This window comes from Poecilia reticulata, chromosome 4 (assembly GCF_904066995.2).
Source record: "Poecilia reticulata chromosome 4, P_reticulata-male-v2, whole genome shotgun sequence".
NCBI classification, from domain to species: domain Eukaryota; kingdom Metazoa; phylum Chordata; class Actinopteri; order Cyprinodontiformes; family Poeciliidae; genus Poecilia; species Poecilia reticulata.
The window spans coordinates 3,599,592-3,625,916 of NC_088833.1; the positions used below are offsets into that span (position 1 = coordinate 3,599,592).

At 38.8% G+C, this 26,325-nt stretch overlaps 1 protein-coding gene and 1 long non-coding RNA gene across 12 annotated transcripts in view; both read right to left on the reverse strand.

Moving 5' to 3' along the window:
- Nucleotides 1-8,151: 8,151 nt before the first annotated feature.
- On the reverse strand, nucleotides 8,152-10,579 carry LOC103463113 (uncharacterized). Of its 2 annotated transcripts, none has more exons than XR_533459.2 (4): nucleotides 9,879-10,579; nucleotides 9,211-9,320; nucleotides 9,032-9,130; nucleotides 8,152-8,229 (listed from the first exon to the last, which is right to left on the reverse strand). It is a non-coding gene; the product is annotated as an uncharacterized LOC103463113 (long non-coding RNA). The 2 variants fall into 2 exon arrangements; XR_014087115.1 differs by having other exon boundaries at nucleotides 9,211-9,369.
- Nucleotides 10,580-20,475: 9,896 nt separating this feature from the next.
- atp11b (ATPase phospholipid transporting 11B) overlaps nucleotides 20,476-26,325 on the reverse strand; it is a 59,764-nt gene continuing 53,914 nt past the window's right edge. For all 10 annotated transcript variants that reach the window (XR_001776558.2, XM_081606017.1, XM_081606021.1 and 7 more), the window contains one exon: nucleotides 20,476-22,773. Coding sequence is in view for 9 of the 10 variants with exons in the window: in XM_017304473.2 (XP_017159962.1) it covers nucleotides 22,692-22,773 (82 nt within the window). In the remaining variant the exon portion in view is untranslated. The remainder of the gene's footprint in view (nucleotides 22,774-26,325) is intronic.

Below are 26,325 nucleotides of genomic sequence, written 5' to 3' on the forward strand. Positions count from 1 at the left end.
GGAATCGAACCCAGAGCCTTCTTGCTGCAAGCCAACAGCTCTACCAACTGCACCACTGTGCAGCCCTATCATGATTATATTCTTGAAATATTACTTTACTCTTGTCATTCTTATTTTATTCTCGAAATTTGATTATTCTCATGATTGTATGACTGTTCTATATTTATATCCTATTTTTATGACTAATAGCCGACGTAAAAACCCATCCTCAAAAAAAAAATCCAAATACTTATATTTTCTTTTTGAGCCTTTCCTATGAGAAATCTGTGTGTGTGTGTGTGTGTGTGTGTGTGTGTGTGTGTGTGTGTGTGTGTGTGTGTGTGTGTGTGTGTGTGTGTGTGTGTGTGTGTGTGTGTGTGATGTTAATGAGTGAGACGCGTCAGTGAGCTGTGTGATGGATGCTAAGGAGGCTTTAACAACCAGAACACACACCTCCCACTTGTGTCCGTCACATTCCTGCGGTCTTAGCAGAGGCTTCGCTCCCTCAAACCCAAAACAATTTAAAAACTGGACCAAAACATCGCGAAGCCCGACACGGTCACTGGAATCCAGTGAGGCAGATAAATCACTTGAGAACCAGCTTAATGGTGATGATATGAAAACAAATGATGACCAATTTTAGTTGTTGACTGTGTTGGGTGGACTAGCCAAAACTATGTAGAAGTAGAACTACTTCAATTTAGTTTTATACTTCTTTGTACTTCCATTTGGGTCTCAAATGCTACTAAAACAAACCAATCGCTTAAAAAAGATTAAAGCAATAAGTTAGTGGCTTTTTTTGGTTTCCGGAAAATGAGCCGTTTCAAATGTTCCGTTAGCCCAGCCCCGTTACCTAGCAACCCAGCCGGGGTGGAGCCCAGCCCCGTTACCTAGCAACCCAGCCAGGCAGCCCAGCCCCGTTACCTAGCAACCCACTCCTTTACTGTCCCATAAGGGGGAAATTCGTTTGCAACAGCAGCAAAGTGAAACTTTTTACCACTTTTGTTTCCTCTTTTAGTTTCTCCAAATCCACATTCACCTGTGAATGTTCACACTTTTTCTTAACTGTTTTAATTTAATCTTTTAAACGAGTTAACTGCTCGGTAGCTACATTAACTTATAGAGTGTTTGCTCCAATCACAACTTTGCACTTTATTGTCAACTTATTCTCATTTTGTCTGTTTTTGTTATTTCTCGTCTGTTACGCCAAGACACTCTTGTGAAAAATTAAATGGGTTTTAATCTGGTTAAATGACGGATTAATAAAATAATAATAATAAAAGAAATAGGTTCACACAAAGATAGAATACAAAATATACAAAAACAGAATGAAGAAATAAACACTGTAGTGAGGTCAAAATTTTAAAATAAACACTATGCAGTTAATAAAAAATAACTAAACCTAAAATTATGCTGTTGATCCCAAAGGGAAATTAAATGTTGTAAAATAACTAAAGCTGGTAATTCTAACCTAAAGCAAGAGGCATTTAATCTGATTTAACTTCTTTTTTTAAATTTGGTGTATTTAAATGTCTAATTTTAACCAAACTACAGCCAATGTAAGGCTGACTTCTCAGACCACAGTGGTTTGCCGTATACAGAAGTCATTTGTTCACCTTTTCCTCCCAGTTTCCCAAATTAATGAGATTTTTCTGCGCTTCAATAAACTTTTTAGCTCAAGGATTTTCATACATTCTAACACATTAAGGTCATTTACCACTCACTCTTGATTGAAGCTTCGTGAAATGTCTCGCGCGCATTGAAGAAAAGTTCAAGGTGGCAGAAATGCTGGGCATTTTCTTTCATACCATCCGATGCCCTTAATCTGCAAGAAATGTGCTCTATGAAACTGCAATTTGCAGAATTCCACTTAAAAAAGGGTGAAGTTAACTGTAAAGCTGCGTTAGTCTCTCTTTCTTTACATTAACTGTTGAAGCAGAAAATCCTAAACACTTAAATCACAGTCATGTGACCTTATGTTCCTAATGGAGACAGAAAGAATAAGAGAAACGCTGCAGACGTTGGAAACGTCATCTTTTCCTGGTTAAACAGATTTCACCTGATGGCCTCTGGCTATAAAGGTTACCTACATTACCTACATATTTTTACTGGAATTGAGTTTTGAGTAGATTTATATATGACGTTCACTACAAAATAACTTCATTCAAGGCTTTAACATCCATTTGTTTTCAAAAAAAAAGTATGCGTTTTTTTGTTACCGTATTTTCCGCACTATAAGGCGCACCTAAAAACCTTCAATTTCCTCAAAAGTCGACAGTGCGCCTTATAACCCGGTGCGCCTTATAAATGGACCAATATTGAGCCACAACAGGTCTAGCAACTATGGTAAGCAGCCGCCGACTTCATTTTCCCCGTAGAAGAAGAAGTGCGCGGTGCATGCTGGGATAGTAATCAGAACGCTGGTTTGTTAATAAAGTTTGATAATACATTTAAAGCCAGGGGGGCGGAGGGGCGGGGGTTGAGAGACAGAGACTGCGGCGGCAGCGTTTCGGTTGGTCTGTTACCCAGAAAGCAGTTGGGCACAATATGGCAACACCAACACCGTGAGTGAAACAACAACCCGGGCAGCTACTATATAAAGCACTGGGGACCATTTCTTTAAAAATGTGGATATGTAATTATAGAGTACGGAACAAATCGGCAACCCAAACTGAAGCGTCTATTCTATGCCCCTTAAAATGCCTTATATATGAGAAAAGTTTTAAAATAGGCCATTCATTGAAGGTGCGCCTTATAATCCGGTGCAGAAAATACGGTAATTATGCCCAATAATGTTCATGTGGTTTCAGAGCAGACAAACATCAAGACTCAAGTCAAGGAGGGTCTGACTTTATGTGCATTAGTTACAACAAAAATGCTTTTTTCAAAATATAAACAGCATAAATATACAGTACTGTGCTGTAAGGCATCCACCGCTACTTTTAATCCAATATTGATAAAAGCTACTTTCAGATTAGTTGCAGTTTATTTCACTTATAACAATAAATTTTTCCCATGTTATAAGTGAAATAATCTTCCAATTGAACTAGTACTTTTTCATCAAATTGAGGAATTATTGACGTGAAACAAACTCCCATATCTGGCTGAAAAGTTACTTGTAAGTCTTGTTTGAAGATATTAGGACATTTGCAGCAGAAACTCAACCAAAATATTTGTTAGAATTTTGTGTTTTTCCCGTGTTGCAGAGAAATCACAGTCAAACGAAACCTTACCACACGCAGATTCAGCAGCTAAACATTCAAGCTGCTTATTCGTATTTTTTCGCATATTAAAAGTTAATTTTAGCAGCAGCCTCACAGATAGCAATATTCATTATCAGTAACAGCACTTGAACAAGCTGGATGTATTAGACACGGGTTTTGTGAGGTCTGTGAAAGGCCACTTGGATCTCAAAAGCAGTGCAGCCCATTAAGTCATTTATGTGAAACTGTAACCTAGTTAGCGATCCATCTGCGTGCGACCAGAAAAAGCCCTATTCATTTTATCTACTCAAGGGCTGGCGGCTTCATTTGAATGAAAAATAAAATAAAATCTGCATAATCCATTTTCTTTTCGTGGAGGTAAATTTTTCACAAATTAATAAACTTTAAAAAAACACACACACACATCAGAAACTGCATGGATTTCTAAACCTCAAAAATCAGATGCAGAGACGTTATAAGGCTTATATAAATATAATTTTCCTTCTAACTGACTGGAGCTCAGCATTAGCACCAAATTACAGAATGATCCAAGGCATGTGGGAGCCAGATTACCAAATGCTCCACACTGTATTAGTTCCATATTATACGAAAATCACAGCACTTTGGGTTTCATTTCAAAACATACGCAGAAATTAAAACATTAATTACTGTAATGATGGTAATCTGGGGAAATGTGACACCGCGTTAAAGCATGACAGATTTAGAGTATTTCTGAACGAGGCCAATTTAAAAACGCTTCAGTTCTTGTTGAGGTTTGGATGTGGAGACCCCTGGGGGGGAGGATGGGGGGTTATCTGGCTCCCTGCTGGGATGACTGTCCCATCCCGTCCAAAACCAACAAGTTCTCCGTTTTACATCTGATCACGAGCAGGAACGCCAACAGGAATTTACTTTGAAAGATTTGCTGCTTTATAACCTCCATCCTTTCATTTTCTGCACCCGATTAAAGTGGTTTGGGCCACAGGGAGGTTTGTGTCGGTCATCATCAGGAGGGGAGTTATACTCTGGACAGGTTCAGGGAACCACAGCAGAAAAACAGGAGTCGCAAAGACAACAACACAAAAACAAAAATGTTTTCTATTGCTTATCAGGATGAAGTGTTGTATAAGTTCCCATCTTCATGTTTTTCTTATGGTGTTTAAACACCTGATAATCCTGTAAACTGTTCAATTCGGGATAAAAATGTTAACATTTCTCCCATTTTCAGCTGCTGTGGTTTACTTTCACACTGCTAAACTCTCTAAAAAACCGTTTCCCCTCCTCACCTGTGGGGGCGCTGCACCACAAGCTACTGACAGGAAACAACATGAAAACTTCCGAAGACACTGAAATGTAAACAATGGGATGGCGTCAAATTTGAGCAGTGTAGGATTTTCCTTTTGTTCTTGATAAATGACCATGACTGCTAGACTCTTGTGTTTGTTTTGGTTGTATTTACCCAGAATCCCCTGCGCTTTAGTCCGCTTCCTGCTTTTAGAGCGATCTCCGGTCCGCTTCGGGTTCACACATTCATTCAAACTGTCTCAAACCAAACTGAGAGTCTGGTTTATTTTTTGTTCTGCGTCAGAGTACGATTACACATTCACACCTCCCAAAACGAACCGGACTTTCTACGCAAAAGAACCAGAGTTGGATTAAAACAGACTAAACAGGACCGGTGTGAACGCATCTTCAAATGTGCGGGAATACATCCACAGAAAAATCTGCTGATATGAATGATACATAACAGTAAATATTTTTTTTTTTTTCTAGATTTGCAGTTAGTAATAGAGAATCATTTGTAGAAGAATCCTGACTGGGTTTTACTCGATGCGGAGGAGAATCAGCGCGGGAGCCACCAGACGTCATGGCCGATCATTGGAGTTGGAGAGGAAAAGCCCTAGAGGCCGTGATCTGACTGGACTTGGCATGGCTCTGCAGCTCGAAGGCCCGTCAGCGACAGCCAGGGATCACACATGTTGGTTAAAAGGATTAATTGGAAAGGCTTCTCGATTTCATTCAGCGCCTGTGAACAGTAACAGACTGCAAAGCACCAGAGTCAAGCTTTGGTTGGCCCGTGTTTGTGTGTGTGTGTGAGTGTGTGTGTGCGTGTGGGACCAGAACCAGAGGTAGTACCAATTCGCTAAGTAGTCCAGTTGAAGTGGCAGAATGACTAAATGGTCCAAAACGGCCAAACAAAGATCCATATGCCCAAACTGTGAGCATGCCAGAACCCGCTCTGAGCAGGCCAAGGCAAATCTTGTTGCTAGGCTTTACATGCTGGCAACGGTCCAAACCACTCATACATCGGAGTGAACTGCTGGACTTGGTTAGTCACACACACACACACACACACACACACACACACACACACACACACACACACACACACACACACCACCATCATATTTATCATGCAAGGCAAAGTGAAAGCTCCCACTGATTGAAAAGCCGGGCTGAGACGGTGGTAAGACGGGCAAAAAGAGAGTGGGAGACATTTCTTTCCCCTTAACAACCATTATCTTTAATCACCACCTCTAATTTCTCCTCCTGTTGCCGGATTCAGCCTCCAGATTCATCTCTTCATCTGTGCCATCAGCATTTTGGAAAGTGAGACAAAGTTTGGTGGAAGGAAAGGCCTCATGAATAACCACTAAGAAACACAACGAAACCATGAGGAATTTGAGTTTTTCCTCTTTATGACAGTGAAACTCAGATAGTTGGAGTTTGTTGCTACTTTTATGGTTTTATCTGACCTTTACACAGGTTTTCCCTTTAGCTGCATTTTCATTGACATTAAAATTGCACAAATTGTAATTACAGATCAATCAGTGAAGTTTATTTGTGTAGCACATTTCAGAAAAGTTCTTTACATCGTAAAAATACTAAAACACAAAGTCATAGAAAACAATAGAAGCATTACATTTAGTCAAGTGGCACCGTTGACTAATGTTTAATTTATGATGTTTCAAAAGCAACTCTGAACAAAAATACATTTGCTTAATGGGAATGCCAATTTAAAAGAAAAACATTTTTTTGATAAAAAGTTTTTGTTAAAATCTGGTGGGAGATTTTAACAAAAACTCCCACCAGTTTTTGTTAAATCTGGTGGATTTGTTGAAACAAATCTGGTGGATTTGTTGAAACGGCAATGGAAACATTTTATTCCCATCACATCATCAACAACCAGATGTTTCAACTGCTGGAAAAAACTAAAGGAAACAGCAGGAAGACGGGCGGCGCGTTTTTAACGACTTTTCACATGAACAAACTTATTCAGCGTGACTTTGTGTTTTTTTTTATTTAATGGAAACAACGCAACTGCAAAGTTGTTTTTTTTCCCCAACATTATTGGAATATCGACAAAGTTTTAGGCGTGTTTGTAATGGAAACCAAACTAGCAACTGCATTTCCATTGGCCATGTGATTGTGCAAATTGGAAAGGAAATGGAAACAAAACAATTTAGAAAAACGTTTTATTTTTTTGGCCATGTTGAAATTATTGTACTTTTCAAAACTGCAATGGAAACTCATTGTTCACATCACGAGTCATGTGATCAAAAGCCTCATGTCGCTACTGACAGAAATGACAAAGAAGACGACAGGAAGTGGTTGGAAGATGAAGGCATGTTTTAAATTACTTAAAATCTCAATCACACGTGATTTTAATTGCATTTCTTAATTAATGGAAACAATGCAAGTGCAAAATTATGATTTTTTTTTAAATATTGGAATATTGGCACAAAGTTTGCAGTGCAAATGCAATTTCTCATTCACAACAACCCAAGTAATTAAGAAATTAAACTCAGTTAATGAAACTAAATCAAAATGTATAAAAACAAGATCGAGTCTCATAAAGAAGGTTTTTCTCTTTTTGTCTTAAAAGAAACGTAAGGGAATGATGAGATCTTTCTATAAGTTTTTTTTAACTAATTTGGATTTTGTTTAATATAAATATGTTCAAAAATATGCTCCAGATATAAGTATAATCTAGATAGTGCTTAAAACTTACATCTCCAATATTTTAAAAACCAAATTAGATTTCCAATTTGTATTAAAAAAAAATACGAATGACGGTTAGGATCCCTCTGGAAAAAACAACAACAAATTTTTAAAAAATGTATTCAAAAACAGAAAATCTGATCAATCGATAAAACTGACTCATTACCCAGCCCTAAATCTATGGAAGGTTGTGAACGTGTTTTACTAAAAGGCATCGACAGCTTTATGACTTATCATTTTACCACTTTTGTTTCCTCTTTTTGGTTTCTAAAATCCATATTCACCTGTGAATTTTCACACTTTTTCTTAACTGTATTAACTGTTTAAATGAGTTAGCTGCTCAGATGTTACATTAACTTAGAAAGAAAACTTTTCACGAGTTTCAAAGTCAAGCCAAGGAGAAAAACACGCCTGGATTGGATTTAGTGGCAGAACCAGTATGAAATCAAAACCAGTTCCATCCATCAAAATGTCCACAACAGGACTGCCCTTTAACCAGCCCTCTTTCCCTTTCTTCCCTTTTTTATCCAAGAGAAAGAAAAAAATCCCTTCAAGCTGTTCAGTACAAACAACTTACTGCTGTAATGGTGAAAACTAAAAGAAGCAATGATCTCTAAAGCTTTTAAAGTGTAAATATTTGCTGAGTTTTCATAGATCAAGGTGCTGCAGTGTGTTTTCACTTTCAGACTGGGATTAACGTCCTCACAAAGAAACAGCTGCTGGTTCAGAAAAACAAGAACATTTCCTGTGTACATTAAACGCAAAAGTAAAGAGTTCAGCTGCCTACAGGTGTACAGACCGACATGTTGGGAGGAGTTTAACAGCTGGAGCACAAAATGCTAATCATTTTTATTAATACTAATAAACGTGTCACTTACATTGATGTGTTGAGGAGAAAAAAATTAAAAAACTTGAACAGAATCAGAATATTTCTCTATTTCAATAACATCATTGAAGCTGCAGATATCTGCAGGAAACCTAGCGGCGGCGTGAAAACCTGCTTCCGGTTGATGCCGGGCTGCCTTTTCTGAACATTTGTCGCCATCTGGTGGTGGAGAAAATAACTACTGCAACTCAGAAAAACAAAAAAATACCGTCAAGTTTGACGGACTATGAAGCAAAAACTACAGCCAGTTTAATCCTATTAAACATTTTCTACAGTTCATCCAAAGGTTTCTTACTAGTCCTGACTTAATTTTTCCAGAATTCTTTTAAATTTGTCTACATATGAAGGTTTTCCAGAAACAGAACAGATCTTCAGTGATTTACTAAAGATTTAATTTTATATTATATAGTTCAGTTTTATTATTACATGTTCCAACACCTGAATAAAGTCCATGGATTTGGTGTTTTATTGATGGGGAAGCCTAGTGTCTTTTAGAATATTAAAATTTCAACATATAATTTTTAAATATTAAATGATTCATTTTTATTATTGTTTACTCAGTACTTGAGTACTCTTTTTATCAAATACTTTACTTTTACTTGACTAAAAATATGTTGCACTCTTGACTAAAATTGTTGTCTTCTCTATCCAGCTCTTTTATGGACTTGCCATTCAGAAAGCACTTGTTGGTTGTGCAGGAGGCTCCACTTCTGCTTTTCACAGATGTGCAGTCGTATAGCTGTGAATCTGTTTGCAGCCATTTTCATGTGTGAATGTAAACGTTGAGCAGGGAGGCGTGCCCAGCACCAGGGACTACGTCTCATTATCTAACAATGATTTTTGTGCAAAAAATGTGACAAACACATTTTCTAACCTTTCCTAACCTGTTCAAGGAAGCATAATAGGTCACCGTCAATTATTCCACAAGTCAATTTCTGCTGCTGCTATAATCAACTCAAACCTTGAGAAAAGGGTGAGAGTCCTCCCTGCTTCGTTTTCCGTGTCTGTGGGTGTTTTTGCCTCTTCAGAGGAACATATATGAGGGTAGAAAGACGGACGGCTTTGAAAAGGAAGAAAGCAGGAGAAGCAGGTAAGCCTCATGTTTGGTCTGCAGCTGATAGTGGCTTTGGGTAAACATACCTGAGCTGTCTGCCTCCAAACACACACCTGACTCCACATGTAGCGCACAGGAAGGAGCGACCGCCTGACCACTCAGACTCTAACTTTACTGGTCTCCATTTCAGAGAAAACTGGAGATTTTGTTGTAGAAATGCAGAAAAGCGTTAAAGCCACGAAACTCTGAGGAAAAAATGTTTGAGTTATGTGGAAAAAGTCACAATTCTAAGAAAAAGAATGAAGAGAAACAAAGTCAGAATTCTAAGAAATGTGTATTTTTCTAAGCTTCGTATCCGTTTCAGGGTTTCCTCCTCACATAAAAAGCTGAAGGAACAATTAACTTGGAAAGAGAATCACATAAATATATACTGATGGATGCTGTATTAAAAGGTAATCCACGTGATGTTTTCAACTTTTTAAACTCAGAAATGTCACTTTTTCTTGAACATTTCTGAGATTTTTTCTAGCAAATTAGACTTTTGGAGCTCAGAAATGTCAGTTTTTCAAGAAATTTCCGAGAAAAATCCCAGTTTCTTAATTTTTTAGGACATTTTCACCGTTTCAAATGTGCCTGTTTTGTTATTTTTAGGCAGAAATTTACTCTTTTTTTCAGTTGCAACATATTCCTTGATGAATTCAAACCTTCCCATTTATGTCTGTCTAATAAAATCCAGAGGAAGAAGCAGTATTACCTGATGTGCTCAGTCATTTTTGCACAATCCCACACACAGTAGCAGGGTAATGGCAGTATCAGGCATTACTTCAGTCGCTGCAGATAAGAGAAGTTGTGAAACGAACTGTGCAAATCTTTCCACTTCAGCTCCAACTCAGTCTCATATCAAAGGTGCGGAGCGATAACGGGCCTCTCTGGCTCATACACACGGTTTCAGATAGACTCGCCGCCTCTGTTGGTGGTCTCCCCCCTTCTCTCTTAGATTAGCTCACTGACTGACTGGTATGTATGTCTCAATTCCCAGACATCAGGCTCAGTTAGTGAAGTTAGGCCAAACATGTAGCAGCAACAGTTCCTGCGTTACTCAGGGCAGCTGCGGGTTTCAGCAAGTCAAATTTAAGACTTTTAAAGACCTTTTTCATGCCACCCGGAATTACATTTAAGACTAATAAGCTAAATATAGGGAATGGTTGAGGGATTCAATCAAATTAATAATGTTTCTTTGTGATTCTCTCGCTGCTTATGAAGAGTTTTGTCCCATATTTAAAAGGTTTTTAGTGCCTAACCTTGACAACAGAAGTGAGCCAAATCAAATGAATGTTGTCCAGCTAACTAACGATACATTTGAATTTTACCCAACATACATGCAAAAAGGCCTAGCTAGCAACATTATATTAGCAGCTAGTTCCCAGTGGTCTTAACCTACGGTGGCCGTGAAGGGTCAACAACATGCAAAAGCTACAATACAACAAATAGCCACAATGGAAGCTATGCTAGAATGGAGGCAGTGATTAACTTGCTAGCATAGTTTAGCATTGTAGCTTTTATAATGATGGTTCGGCTTTTTGTCTTTGTGGAGTTTCTTGTTGCTTTGTGGCTTTTGCATCTTGTTGCCCTTGGCTTTCGTAACACAGAACAAAGATGAAGATCTCTGCGTGTGACTCAAACATTTGCTTGAAAAAAACTCCCACAAAATAAATAAATAAACAAACTACAGATATTAGATGTACAGGTTTGATTCTTTTTAAGGATGAGCGAACATCCTTTTATTTCTGGATGTGTCTTCTAAGTATAAGTAGCAATAACAGGGGTGGGGAATCCAGGCCTGGAGGGACTCCTGCAACTTTTAGATGTGTCTCTACTTCAACACACCTGAGTCAAATAACGAGGTCGTTAGCAGGACTCAGGAGAACCTGCCTGCACTGAGGAGGTGATTCAGCTGTTGGATTCAAGTGTGTTGGACCAGAGAGACGTCTAAGAGCTGCAGGACTCCGGCCCTCCAGGACCACGTTTACCCACCCCTGAGCTATAATAATGAAAAAACCTTTTGTGCAACATTCTGTATTATGAACTGAACTCAGTACTTAAGTTTGTGTTAATTTGAAGCTTTGAGACAAAAAACACAAAGCAGAAAACGTCCAGGTCTGATGTAGATCATGATCTCTCCATCCACTGATAAAATAACTGCTCCTATCCAAACAGGATGCAATAACTTCTGCTTCTTATGCACCTTGAGCGTGGAGAGTGTAGTGCATGCATCTGCAGGTGTGCCGTAACCGCGCACGCATACGTGTGTCTGTGTGTGTGTGTGTGTGTGTGTGACATTCTCTCCTGGTGCTGGAGCAGAACAAACATGGATTAGAGCCACACCACCATGCAGGTACCAACAACTCCCCGATCATCGACACTCAGTCAAACTGCAAACAGTCCTGCTCCGAGCGCCCAGCTGCTGCGGCTTACATGATGTCAGGGCCATTAAAGTTGTGTAGCTGCCAGATGAAAGGCCTGTCATTTGCACAGAGCTCGCTATTAGGAGGCTCATAATCACTCACAGACAGACAGGTTCGCTCCCTCAGGCACGGAGGCATCAAAGGCCTCCAACCGTGATGGGCGAGGGGAGAATCTAGGTTTTGTTTCTGCTCTTATAGTGATAATTAGCTCGTTGGTCCTTGTTTTCCCCTATTATCCATTCATAAAGTTTACTGTGTGATGAATATTGTGCTGCAGGCAGAGAGGCCGTCGTCAGCAGATAAGATTCATGAGTTTATGGAAAGCCTCTGCGCTCATGAGCTTATCCACTCCCTTTTGTGCAAATCACCAAACACACACACACACACAGGTCTTCCACCTCCAGTTTACACTCGATGCGTTTACACTGACCAACCGTATCGCTGTAATTTGACATTTTGAAAATAAATTTGCTTGAAGAAAATGTGACAATTTGAAAAACAAAATTGTTTTTTTTATTTTTTTGGCTGTTTTAAAATGGATTATTTCGCATCCCAGGGATCACATGATGTTACTACTGACGGAAACGACAAACAAGACGACGACAGGAAGTGATAGGAGGCACGAATTTGTAGAAAATGACAAAAATCCAAACTTTTAGCTTAAAATATTAAGTTGATCCTCCAAAAATATTTTTTTTCTTGGCATTTTATATCAACACCACTGAGATTAGAAAATCTCTGACAGGAGAATCCTGACTGAGACTGGCAAAGACTTTACAAAACATTCACAGCAAAAACATGAAAGGTTAATCAAACCCACCAATATATTAGTTAAAATATTCCTCAGTTGAAAGACTTTTCAAAATCAGAACAGCCTTAAAAACATTTAGTGAAAATGGCACCTTTTGATTCTATTTCACTTATAACATGGGAAAAATGTCTTTTTATGAGTGAAATAATCTGCCAGTGGAATTAGTACTATTTAATCAATACTTAAAACAAGCTCCTATGTTTCCTGAAAAGTTTCTTGTAAGTTTTTTGTTTTTCATCAAATGAACTACGGTATTTGTACTAGAAACTGGTTCAAAATACTTGGTAAGATTTTGTGTTTTTGTGCAGCAACTGTTAGTTTTAGGCTGAACCAAAACAAAATAATTCACATTAATATTTTCCACCTTTTTTAAAAGATCGTTTGACCAAAACAACATGGCTGTCGTTTTTCTGGTTGTTCGTATGGAAACTAAAATCTGCTTCTCTGTATAATTTATAGCGCTTCATTCAGCGGCGGTGCATTGAGCTCACACACTCCAACAGATTCAATTTGTCACCCATGACCGGGTCCGGAGAGGTGGATGAAGAACTGCTTTGGTCCTTTCCAGGTCACAAACCAAGAAGGCCAGGGTGTCGGATAAAGAACCAGCTCTGCAGGAAACCCAACACCACTCACTTGGCCTTGCATAAACACACACACACACACACACACACACACACACACACACACACACACACACACACACACACACACACACACACACACACACACACACACTCCAACTGGAACCATGTAAACTGGACTTATTTACCACTGTAACCTGCTGATCTTAGAAGTCTGGCTCACAAATAGAGTTGAGGGATAATAAATTATTTGAATTTTTGGCTTTTGAACATTTTATCTTTGGAAGCAAAGGTTTTTTTTTTCAGTAATAAACTCACTGAACTTTCATAGTTCAGAATAAAACCAATATAATATATTGCAATAGTCACATGACCAATATCAACATGTGATAGAATAGAAAATATAAAATGTATTGAATATTCACTGATTTCCATCCTGGCTGCACAGTGGTGCAGTTGGTAGAGCTGTTGCCTTGCAGCAAGAAGGTTCTGGGTTCGATTCCCGGCCCCGGTCTTTCTGCATGGAGTCTCCATGTTCTCCCTGTGCATGGTGGGTTTTCTCCAGGTACTCCGGTTTCCTCCCACAGTCCAAAAACATGACTGTCAGGTTAATTGGCCTCTCTAAATTGTCCCTAGGTGTGTGTGTGCATGGTTGTGTGTCTCTGTGTTGCCCTGCGACAGACTGGCAACCTGTCCAGGTGACCCAGTACGCTAGCTGGAGAGGCACCAGCACCTCCTGACCCCACTGAGGGACAAGGGTGTAAAGAAAATGGATGGATGGATGATTTCCATCCTGAACCACACGGAATTCTGGGAAATGTAGGCAGAGGAAAGATTTTAGCTGCTCATCCCCTCACAGTGGCATCGACTAACTCACTAAGTCTTTGGTTGCCTAGCAACAACCTGCTGGGTATGAAGCGGTACCAAGTTCCCCACAACTTTGGTTCCCTAGCAACAACTTGTAGAGTAACTCGCGAAGCAGCAGTTTCAAGTTTCACCTCATATCTGCTTAAAAGTAAAAGGTTTTTCTTGAATCCATGGAAACTCAACATTATGTAAGGTAGGTAGGTCAGAACAAAAAACTTACACAAACGTTTGTTTTGTTGCAACCTGAAGTGTGAAATAAACTTCAGTGGAGTTTGAAAACTAAATATGTGTAAAGATTTATGTCTGGCTGAACGATGTTTGTGCCCAGTTGATTTTTTTTCCTTCTTTTTGGGGGATTTTATTGTAATCCATCGGGGGCCCAGAAGAAAACCTTTGGGAACCACTGGACCAGTAGGAAAATCACAATTACAGAGCAGCATGGCGCGTTTCTGCGGGATGGAAGCTTCTGAAAACTTTTACTCTGAATCCACTTACTGCTCTGATTACAACAGAACCAGCTGTTGGATTTTTCTAAATATGTACTTATTTACTCCAAACTCACCAACATGTTTGTTGGAATTAGATCTGTAATAAATCCGCTTTATTTTGAATTATTCCTCACATTTTATTTCTCCTCCCTGCACACTGCCAGCAGCAGCACCAGAGGAAGTGGAAAAGGAGTTGGGTCTGAAAAGGAGTTGGGTCTTTGTCCGGACAGAGCTCGACTGAATTATATGAAATAGATGATTTTACTGTGAAAACCTGTAAAAAGGTGTCTCTAAAATGAAGTCAAACTCCATCTTTCTGTCCCTCAACATGAATTAATATCAGATCAATATTTTGTTAGACACATAAATGCAGAATTGGCATGTTGTTGTATTGAATTTATGTGTTTTGTTGGCAGATTGAGGGCTTATTTATGCCAGTCATCCATCTGCAGTACCTACATTAGTCCTCTAGATGGAGACTCACACTATCAGGAGACAATCCACTCCCTTCTGGATACATTTCCCCATTTTTCTGATTTGAAAGCTTAGTTTTATTCATTTATTTCACTAATAGCCATTTGGTATTGATCCAGCCACCCAATAAAAGAGCCAATCCATTAATTTTCTATTTCGTTAAGAGGCAGGACATCCATTCTGGCCAAAGTCCCCGTCTTTCCAGTTGGACAAATATTCGACATGATGCAACAAGACACCAACACAGGAGCTGCATATTAAAAGCGGTAGCTGGCGGCTGGGGAAGCAGGTGATTTATGTAGAGAGAAAGGAGGTGGGCGGCTTGATTGAGAGGGAAACCCTGCGCTGTAAGCCAATTACTATTATTAGGGATTCTTAGTATTAATGAAAGCCATTAAGCACGGAAATATTGAACAAGAGGCTCAGCTGCTGCGTGGTTAAACGAGCAGTTCAGTACAGCAAAAAGGGAAGGAAATGATTGTCGTGTATGTGGAGGAAATTATTTACATGTGCAGCGCAAACAGTCTGAATGACTACCACTGTTTTCCCAAGCTGTTTTCCAGTATAGCCAGTATAGATGTGGCTTCTACTTGTTTATGTCCAGCTAATTTCTCTGTGAAAGTAAAACAACTGGCTGGGGCTCAGAGACGTACAGATATTTATAAAAGTTGGAAATTGACAGGTTATGTTGCATTGCAGTTACCTTGGAAATCTGAACGTTGGGCTGAAACAATTAATCGGATTAATCAATTATCAAAATAATAGTCAACTGATTTAGAAATCGATTGTTAACTTGAGGATACAGACTCAATAAAGGCCATTTGCTCACAGACTGACACAGAGCAGCAGTTAAGACAAAACTGTACAAAAAATGTCAGTTTTGTATTTAAAATAAATAAAAAATGGTTTTTATAAATAAGCTTTTCATATGTTGCCATTAGAAACGTGTTTTCTTTAGCTGCACATGCATTCTTTACTACAAAATGAGCTTTCATACATTAAAGGGATGCCATGCCATTTCATTTTAAGCAATACAATGTTTAAATAAATAAAACTGGAAAATAATTTATTTTAAATATTGTTTAAAACGACCTGATGAGAAAAATCTGCATTTTGTGCTATATTTTATCCAGCCAATTAAAGTCAGAATAATCGATTACTAAAGTAATCAGTTGCAGTTGACATATTAAAACACAGATTTTCTATTTCCAAGAAATGAAAGGCAGCATTAGAAACATTTTCAGCTTCTTAAAGTGTTTTTTTTATTATTTAAGCGTGTTTTTGTTTGTTTTAAATTTGCTGACTTATGACATCCTGTCATAAATGGCGTCGTAACTTACACCGGAGCAGAAAGAGTATAAAAAGTCTGTATGATTCCCTTTTTTTGTTTTTGAAAGATGGCCTACATGATGGTGAGGCATTTTCTCCATGGTAACCAGCAATTAGGCACACACTTTCTCCATAAGGCAATATCTGTTTGCATGTATAAATCTAACTTATGAAACCTGAAAGTTGACGTTCTTACCTTGTAAGAATTGCGAAGCCATCCTGCACCAACGGCTGTCATCCTTACGATTAATGGCAGCTGTCCATCGCCATTTTCATTATTTATCAAAGGATTTACGATAAAATGGACATTTTGGTTTCCATATCTGTTTACGCAGTACCCCGTCACATTTTTTAGAATGAAATCAACTAAATAAATTAACTACAATATGATATAATGCACATATAGGTTGTTTTGACGTCCATCATGGCGGAGTGGGTCGCTTTCGTCACGTACAGAGACTTTGTTGTCTGATTGGCTGCTTCAAGCAGCGGGAAATCAGAGTTAGCCAAGACTCCGAGGTCAAGCTTTTTCCTTAAAGTGCATAAATAACTTCAACAACAGAATTAGATTTTAACAGTTTATTTCCCACAAACCCGGGGTGAGCAACTCCGTCTTCTACATCTCCATTTTGGTCTGAAATGTCGCTAAACGGTTCACGACAGCGTTAGCCGTTGTTAGCCGGTGGGCAAGGCTAACGTCTGTCTGCGGCAGCCATTTTGTAAACTTATTAGAGATATTTCAGACCAAACTAGATACAAAGGCTGGAATTTCTCACATAAAGTTTGTAATGCATAAATTGCATCAATTAATTGAAGTTATTTTGAGACTACCAGTGAAAATGACCTCAGAGTTTACTAAACATGGAGGATGTTGCCGTTTGAAGCAGCCAATCAGACGTCAGGATCTCCCCTAAAACCCGCCCAGAATTTGAAGTTAGTTGACTATTTAATTCATGATTGGCTTCAGCAGCACATAAATTCTTAAAAGCATGAAATTATATATAGCTAGTTGAAATAAATACATTTAATTAAAGCATATAATTACCACTTTTTTTAGATTGAAAAAAGTGGCAATTTTGTACAACAGCTGTACAAACTGCAAAATGTTATACTTAATTTTACATTTTAATCAAACCTCATGTCTGAAAACTTACCAGTAATCTCAAAAGTACTCCTACAAAATCCATCAACAAAGTTGAACTGTCTGGGTCTTGCAGGGTTTTATCAGTTTTTCTTGATAATCTGCCTCTTAACATAAAAACACTGAGCTGGAATATAATCTGGATTTGTTTGGTAAATTGGTGTTTCCCTCAGGTCAGCAGTGAAATAAAAAAAAAAACTCCAACACTCGTTCTCATAAAAATTTATTTAGTAAATAATATTTTAGCTCTAATGAATACAGACAGGACGGACACAGAATAATTCATCAGTCGACAGAAGTGATGATGGACGTTTATTCTGCTGAAACTCAGGACACAGAACTGATGGCTTTGACATTTTAATTCAGATTCTCCGATTCAATTATGGAAACCTTCATTTGATTTGACTTCTAAAATGCATTTTGTTTGTTTTGGGCCATAAAGTTCAAACTTGACTTGATTCTATTACACAAATATCTAAATTCAATCAAAGATAGAGAGGGGAGAAGTCAGCAGCTGATGAAAGGAAACAATTTATTTCTGATCAATGATGACATAAGAACAATCTGAGTAATTTCCTGTTTTTAAGACATTTTAAGGTCATTGTGAATAAAATTTAAGACCCATGTCTCCACAGAAACCGGCTAATAATTCGCACTTACCCTCGACAGCCATCTAGCTAGCTAGCGCCAACTAGCTGCTAACAAAGCTAACTGTAGATACGAGAACTTTTGCCTGAAAAAATAAATCTCGAGTAAAAAACAAACTTATACGAAATTAAATAGTTCTGTTAGCAAAAGTCAAGAGGTGTGATTAATATATTACGGGCCAACTTTTTAAAAATTTATAATATTTTAATACAACAGAGACTTAAGGCCATACAGAAAATAATAAGTAACGAGGATAAAGTCAAAATTACAAAAATAAAATCAAAATACAATGTGAGCATAAAGTCTTAATGAGAATAAAGTCAATTTTATTATAAAATTGACTTTTCTTGTATTTTTATCAACTTACTTTCATTTGACGGATTATAAACATTTTTTTAAAAATACAAAAACTAAGATTGAAGCCATAATATTACGAGAATAAAGTCAGATTTATGACTTAATTCTCGTAATATTTATTTTCTTAGCATGACCCCAGTAACATCATTGTATTTAAAGGCCTTAATTTAGATACATTTAAGACGTTTTAAGTATGTGTGGACACCTGTCAATATTTATTTTTAGCTTTTTTTTGGCCAGCAGCGCTACTCACTCTGACCACAAGGGGGCATTACATCGTTTCCTGCATGGTTCTGCCCTCATCCTCCATCTGCAAACTTCATGCAGAAAACGAGGTAAAGCAGCGACATCAATGCAGAAATGAGAAAAACATCCAAACCTGGGGACGGCTCTACAGTCCTGATGTGAACTGGAAACATTTTGAAGCAAATCTCTGGATTTTGTTTTCCACACAGCCCAAAAAAAAGGGAAAGAAAAGCTGGATTTCTGATTAAAGAAGGAAAAGGATCGATCCCTGATCTTTCATCATTCAGATGCAAATACTGTGATAAAAGGGGAACCGACCGTTTAAACAGAAGCGTTCAACAAGAAATGAGGAACAGGAAACGATCGACTGTCAGATAAAAGACGCTTTTGAGTTGCATGATGGGAACTGCAGAGCCATCAAATGTTTTTAAACTGTTCAGCTGTCAAATTGATGCAGTAAAGCTAAAAAGATCCAAATTTTAACATCTTATAAAAATTTAAACCAACTGAAATTAGAAAAGTAAAACTCCTGTAGATGTTTTATTATGGAAATCTGTTAGTTTATTCAGCTTCTCAGAGAACAAGAATGTCAAAACCTAAAATGCTTAACATTTGTCCAGCTGTTAGTCATAGGTAAAGCTGTAAAAGCTAACTGCAAAAAAAACCTGGCTCTTCAGTTTACGTAAGATGTATTAATGGATAGTTAAGTGGAATGAAAACGTGTGGCAGAAAAAAGTCAAGCTTTCTGCCGGTTTCACCAACTTGGAGACATTTTAAGACCCGTGGTAATGAAATGTAAGACATAAAACTACTAATTTTATATGGTAGTAATTAACTTTTTAAAATGTTTTAAACCCAGAATGAACATTAGCATCGTACGGGCCAACAGAAACGAGAAAGCAGAAAAAACCAACGACATCTGATCAACTGTCGGAAAATTCTCACAAGAGCACAACAAAATTTAAGCCCTGTGTTTAACGACAAACTTTCAAAAAATTCACTAATTTAAGACTTAAAATTTTTCAATAATTGAATTCAAGACTTTTTAAGGATGTGCAGACACTCAAAAATGGCCTTTGCACCTTTTTCCTTCCTCTAAACTTTCCCTTAATGTGACTGGATGGATGGTTCAGACCAACTAGCTTCTTTAGCAACAATCTGAGGGCGGCTAATTGACGATGATGGAATAGCGTCAACATTTCTGTATTAAATGTTTTTTTTAAATAATCTTTAGCAATATTTTAGTTTTCTGTGAAACGGTTTTAAATATCATTGGATTTAATTACAACACTCCCCACCAATCGAGCATCTATACATCTACCGTCAGGCAGGTAAGACTAAGAATGGTTCATGCCAACTACAATACCCATGATGCAACTCAGCCAGCTGGCTCCATTAGGGAAAGATTGGCTTCTAGTCCACTTCAACTGCTTTCTTTCTAGTGTGTCAAAAATACTTGATTCAACTGCTTTCCACAAAACGCTCCAAGAAACTTGATAATTTTATTTAAACAGCATCAATGAGTGAAGGTCCATCCTGGTAGATCAGCAACTATGAGGTCAGCTGGTTGAAAGAGCATTTTAGTAAATCATCACTGAATTATTCAAACCGGACATTTGCCTTTAAACTTCATGAAGCAATAATGTAATATATGCAAGACAAAACAAAAAAACAACTAATTACAGCTATAATAAATACACCTTCCCATCATCGGTCGCACCCGTTTGTGTTTCTTACAGAAAACAAACAAGAATATTCAAATAATTAGCAAATGGAAACTGCTTCCTGTTCTTCCTGGGTGTGCCGAGGCTACTGGTGTCCAGTTTAAACCAGTTGGTCGCCTTGGTGGGAATTAGTAGCCTCGAGGAAGCCTCAACACACACATTCACACAGAGGAAACTTATGAGGTGAAAACAGCAAAAACGTGACGTGAATGATTCCTAAGGTGTTAATGAATTTATTTTAAAGCAATGAGAAGCAAGAAAATGTGATATTTTTGATATGTGGTTTGTGCAAACGCTCAGCTTTTCTTTCTGAAGGAATTTTCCTGAACGTGAAAACATTCTTCCGTCTACTTTCACCACAGAAACACCAAATATCACCAACTAATTTGGTTTAGTTTCCAGTGCAAACGTCTTAATAAGAGACAAAACTAACTTACAGGCAACTTCTCAGAAAGATGCTGAAGTTTGTTTCGAGTTAATTCCTAAACGTCGATGGAAAAGTTTCACTTTTAACATGGAAAAATGTTTTTTTACAAGTGAAATAATCTACCAGTGGAACTAGAACTCGGTTGCTAGGAGACGAGCCGGGCTCGTCTGGGGTTGCTAGGTAACGGCGCAGTGCCATCAAACCGATTCATATTTTTTATGAATATTAAGGAATTATTGACATAAACATTTTGCTAACAGTTAATTGTAAATCAGTTTTTCTTAATTCAACTCCAAGACATTTGCACTAGAAACTAAACCAAACTTGGTGAGATTTTGTGTTTTCGCAGCGTTAAAGAGCATCAACCCCCGACTTCCAAAAGCTTCTCACCGTTGCGCACAACGATAAATTATGACTCTGGGAAACGTTCGGGAACCTGGTTATGCGTTTTCCTGCCTCGCATCTTTAAAACAGTCCCTGCGGTTTGTGGTTCTGTAACGCTCAGAGGCTTTTGGTCGCCAGGCTGATGGAGAAAAGGCATCTTTCACTTCAAAAACACAAAATCCTACAAAGTAGTTTGGTTTAGTTTCCAGCACAAATGTTACCAATTTACAAGAAACTTTTCAGCACAGCTTGTTTAAAGACAATAACTCTTTAATATTCATGAAAACGGCTAGTCGTAAGTGAAACAATCGAAACAAACAAAACGTTTTAAAGAGATAAAAACGCTCCTGTGTCTTCCTGAAAAGCTGCTGGTCAGTTTGTTTCGTCTCATCTAAAGTGTACCGACATATTTGTATTAGAAACCAGCCCAAAACTCCTTGGTGAGATTCTGTGTTTTTGCAGTGCGAGGAGCAAGAACCAGGAAACGAGAGGCTCCAACAGCTGCAGTTCCATCACTTGCATTAATTATATGGCTTTTTTAAACGTCCGGCTTCATCCGGGGAGACGAGGGGCCACAAAACTACAACTACAACTACAGGAGCTTCAATCAGGCACAAAAATTAAGAGCTTCACTCCAGTCTGGATCCGGCCGGTCTTTGGTACCACAGTAGTTTATGTCGCAGGTCCCGGCAGAACCTCTGGATGCTACAGAACCGGTTCCCGTCTGACCGGGGGCTTAAAGGTGCAGCAGTGGATCGGACAGAATCCTGGAAGCAGCGGGATCTTCAGCTGAGCTTCGAGCATTTCTCACCGACCGCAAAAGCCAAACCTCACCAAGTATTTTGGTCTAGTTTCTTCTGCGAACGTCTCGGTTCACTTGAATCAAGACAAAACTAACTTACAAGTAGCTTTTCAGCAGGAAGCAGGAGCTTGATTTAGGTCAGCAATATCAATGAAAGAGTCCCAACTGAAATAATCTGATTATGATGGCGAGTTGGGGCCAAACTAAGACAAAAACAAAAAGTTTGGAAAATAAATTTGGACAAGAATAAAGTCAAAATAATACAACTTTATTCTCGTAGTTTGATCTTTTCATAGTATCGTCCGATGTAACTAGTGCTTTTACTTCAGTCAATATTATATTTTCTTTATAAAAGCTCCTGGATCTTGATGAAACGTTTCTTGTAAGTTAGTTTTGTCTTAAATCAGCTGTACGAAGTCAGACTGCAGCTGAAACTTGACCAAAAATACTTGGTAAGATTTTGTGCTTTTGCAGTTTTAGCAACATTTGTAGAAAAAAAACAAACAAAGTCCAGAACAGAGTAAGTTTGCTAAGATTCAGGTCCGTTTTCTGTCCAGAGGAAAGAAACCGATGCCTTTCTGGCTTTTTAAATGTGTTTTTCGGATCATCTTTCAGGAATCTGATATTTCCTGCTCGTCCGCCGATCCCATCTTCCTACGGGAGACGGCGGAACCGGGCCGACCCGTTTCATTTCCTCCGACGCTCGTCTCTTTCTTTCTAAGGATCGGTGAGCTCGTCCCACTCGTTTTAAACTGGAGTGGGCTCGTAAAGCGGTACCGGTGTGTGTGTGTGTGTGTGTGAGGGGTGGCGGCCGTGGGAGTCAACAGCGGCTGGCCTCGATGGGCGACAGAGTCAGGATGGTGCGGTCATTGGAGTAGAAGTTCTCTGTGTCGCTCCAAGACCTGGAAACAGCAGTGAGTGAAGGTTAGGAGACAGGCGCAGTGTGTGTGTGTGTGTGTGTGTGTGGGTGTGTGTGTGTGTGTGTGTGTGTGAGAAACAGCAGAGCTGAGCTGTCAGTAGCTATAAAAACCAAAAATGATCCCAACCAATCAGGCTGGAGGAAGCAGAGCGGATGGGTGGATGGATGAGGGAGGAGTTAGTGATGGGTGGATGAGTTAGCTTTCTTCTCTCCTCATTAAACCGTCGTTCAGCTTTTACATTTAGTACGAGAAGCGTTGGAAATTAAATGACCTGCTAATTAAGCTTCAGCACCAATTGACAGCAATTACAACTGTAACTAATCGATTATTCTGACGATTAATCGGATAAAAGATTGGAACATCCTGCTGAGTTTTCCATTCAAGCGATTCAATCCCTTTTTTAAATCAAAGTAAACATTTTACAGCTTAAAATGCAACAACAAAGTGTTGCGTACACTTGATCATTTGTAGCAGGGATAAAATGACTAATTGTGATTAATCGATTATTGAAATAAATGTTGATGTTTGAACAACAGGAATCAATAACTTTTGAGGGGTGGAAAAGTTTGGATCAACTTCAGCCTGAGTGTAGAGGTGGGCTGCTGAGCAGATGTTTTCCATCAGTAACACCTGGGTTCTGATCCGATCTCTCTGTGGAGCCGAGATGAGACTCGAGTCACTCAATACATGAGCAATAAAAAAAAAATAAAAAAGAGAAGAAAGTCATGAGCAACGGCTCCAGATCACTGCCTCCTGCACAACCAACAAGAACGCAACAAGGTTTTTTTCTGAAAGGTAATTCGACACCCAACCCTCGTCTTTTGCAGCAGCCGTTATACAGCGGTAAAACCAGCTGACCAAACCTGCTGGCTGGCGCTCTGCTGTGGTTGCTAGGTAACGGGGGCTGGGCTTCACCGCGGTTGCTAGGTAACGAGTGACAGTTAAAAACTGGAAGGATTTTTGAAACGGCTCATTTTCCAGACACCAAAAACACATGAACTCATTGCCAGAAAACAGCTGGGCGTTTCCTTTAAATGCCCGGGTTGATTTTAGAAGCAGCTGAAACTCAAACTCAGAACAAAACGTGAGTTTTGCTCAATAGTTCCCCTTTAAGAGTTGGTGAGGGGAAGAACGAGGCCACCCAGGGTCTCCGAGTCGGCCTGTGACTCAGATGGTGAATTAACCGGAGGCGCTCACATGAGCTGCATCACCATCTCAGCTCGTCTAACAGAGGGAGGAGGAAAACAAAAAAAAAACAAACATCTGAGCTCTGAAAACGTCTCTAAGCCAAGACGACCCTCAAAAAGCTTCGGGGAACACGAACCGAGGACAGAACGGGCCGATTGCTGACAAACTCACTGGGAACATTAGCAGCACATGAATAATTAATCTGAGATTAATGCAGACTTTAGACACAAAAGGACAAAAACACACACAGGAGGAGGAGAAGGAGACAGACAGACAGTGACGCAAGCAGATCCAGGTAACATTGTGTACAAAATACCACAGGCAGCCCAATGCAGCAAAACGGCTGGAGCGTTCTTGTTTTGTACTTCCTGTCGGATGGGGGCGGTTTTTCCAACTCCACTCGGCTGGAGCACCAGGAATTATAAAACAAACGCACCCTTCATGTTCTCAGAAGCAGGTATAAGGCTTCAGCATCCAATGAAAAATGGTCAGTAGATGCAGGAAGTAGCAAAAAAAGAAAAACGCTCCAGGAGTAGAACTACATTTCCCAGAAGCCACATTCCTTCACTCTCCAATTTTCACCAAATCATTTCACCACTAATGATGTTTTTGTTTGTTTTTTTTTTTACATATTTTTATTATATACAAGTAGCGGCGCTTTGTTCAGTTGTGACACAAAGAATACTTTTCTGCTGTGGTGGCATTATTAAGGCATTAAGGCCAAATTCACTCTACATTACCTTTTAAACAAACATTAATGATCCTTTTTCTCAATCTGAAAAGATAACTGTAGATGAAAGAAGGTATTTGGTTTGCATATTTTGATACTACAACCACTTCTCCATCTGCAGAGGGTCAGGAGAGACAAAGCAGTGCAGAGGGATAAAACAACCGCAGATCCTATTTATTGACTTCATTGTTTCCATTATAGTAAAAAGCCGACCGCTGCAATATACATTACGTCCGTCGGTGTTTTCTTAAATCCTGAGGGAGGAAACCAATTGGTTGTGATTTGTCACTTGGAGGAGACCAATTGGTTGCTTCGTGCCAAGGTCAGAAAACAAATCAATCAACCCCACAGGAGGCAATTCATCTAAATTGAATCATTATTTAATGGAAAAATCTGTGCTTGTTTCAGAGAACTGACCCTGACAGCGACTACGCACAGCCACAAGTAGGGAAACGTGTTCACCTAAAAATGCTGTCGATATGCATCTGCTGTAGCACACAGAGAGAGAGAGAGACGCACCAATCAGAAAATGGAGGCCAATTTCAGGTCTGCAGGTTTGGCAGAGCTTTGGTTTTGTTTCGTTCTTTAAAAAACTGCATTCATGAAACAGTTTTTACAGGAGTTATATCAGAGCAAAGGGGATGTAAAACTAAAGTCACTATAACACGAGTTTTTACTGGTAATTTAAACAAAGACAATAATGTATTCCCTTTCCAAACTGTCTTTATGGAAATGAAGGTTGTTTAAACACCTGATGGCCGGTACATTCGCTTTGGTTGGGGACCAAAGTTGCAACATTTGTTTTATTTTTAGCTGCCGTGGTTCTCTTTCACCGAGTCAAACGATAAAACTCTGAGAAACCAGTTCCCCTCCTCGCCTGTGGGGGCACTGCACCTTAGCGCCACTTTCTTCTTCACGACATAAAGACAAAGTAGCGACAGAAATTAGTGATTGCAGGATTTCTCTTTTGTCTTAAAAGACAACGAACCATTTCTCCTGCTAGCTCTAGCTTAGCACGTTTGTTTATCCAGAATGCTCTGTGTTGTAGTCCACTTCCTGATTTGCAGCGGTCTCTGGTCTGCTTGGTGTTCACATATGCATTTCCATTAACTACAAAATTAACCAAATTAAAATTACAAAAATAAATGTACTTCATAGAAATGTGCCAATTTTGAAAAGTTTTAACTTTTTTTCCCAGCGGTAAAAATTTTGTGTTTACGGAAAAACTGCGATGGAAACACTTTTTCGCATCAGGCTAATTTGTCTACAGCAGCAGAGAGAATATTTATGGTCACTGGGCAACGTGGAAAAGTGTTTGCATCCGTCGTTATTTTAAGTTTTTCTCTCTCTCAGCCATAAGGAAGAGAGTATCAATAAAAAAGTCACGAAAACTATGATCAATAATTAAGCTACAAACTGATCAATTTGATCAAAGTTGAAATTCTTGGGCATTCTTTAACTTCCACTGCATATTTTTCCCTTTAAAAATACATTAATTAAAAAAAAAGAAAGGAAATTTGGCAACAAGAGACAGGAATGCAACATCTTCATTACTGATCGAATCAATATCTGGAGTCCTGAGACGTTTTGAGAAGAATCGACAGCTCAGCAGAACG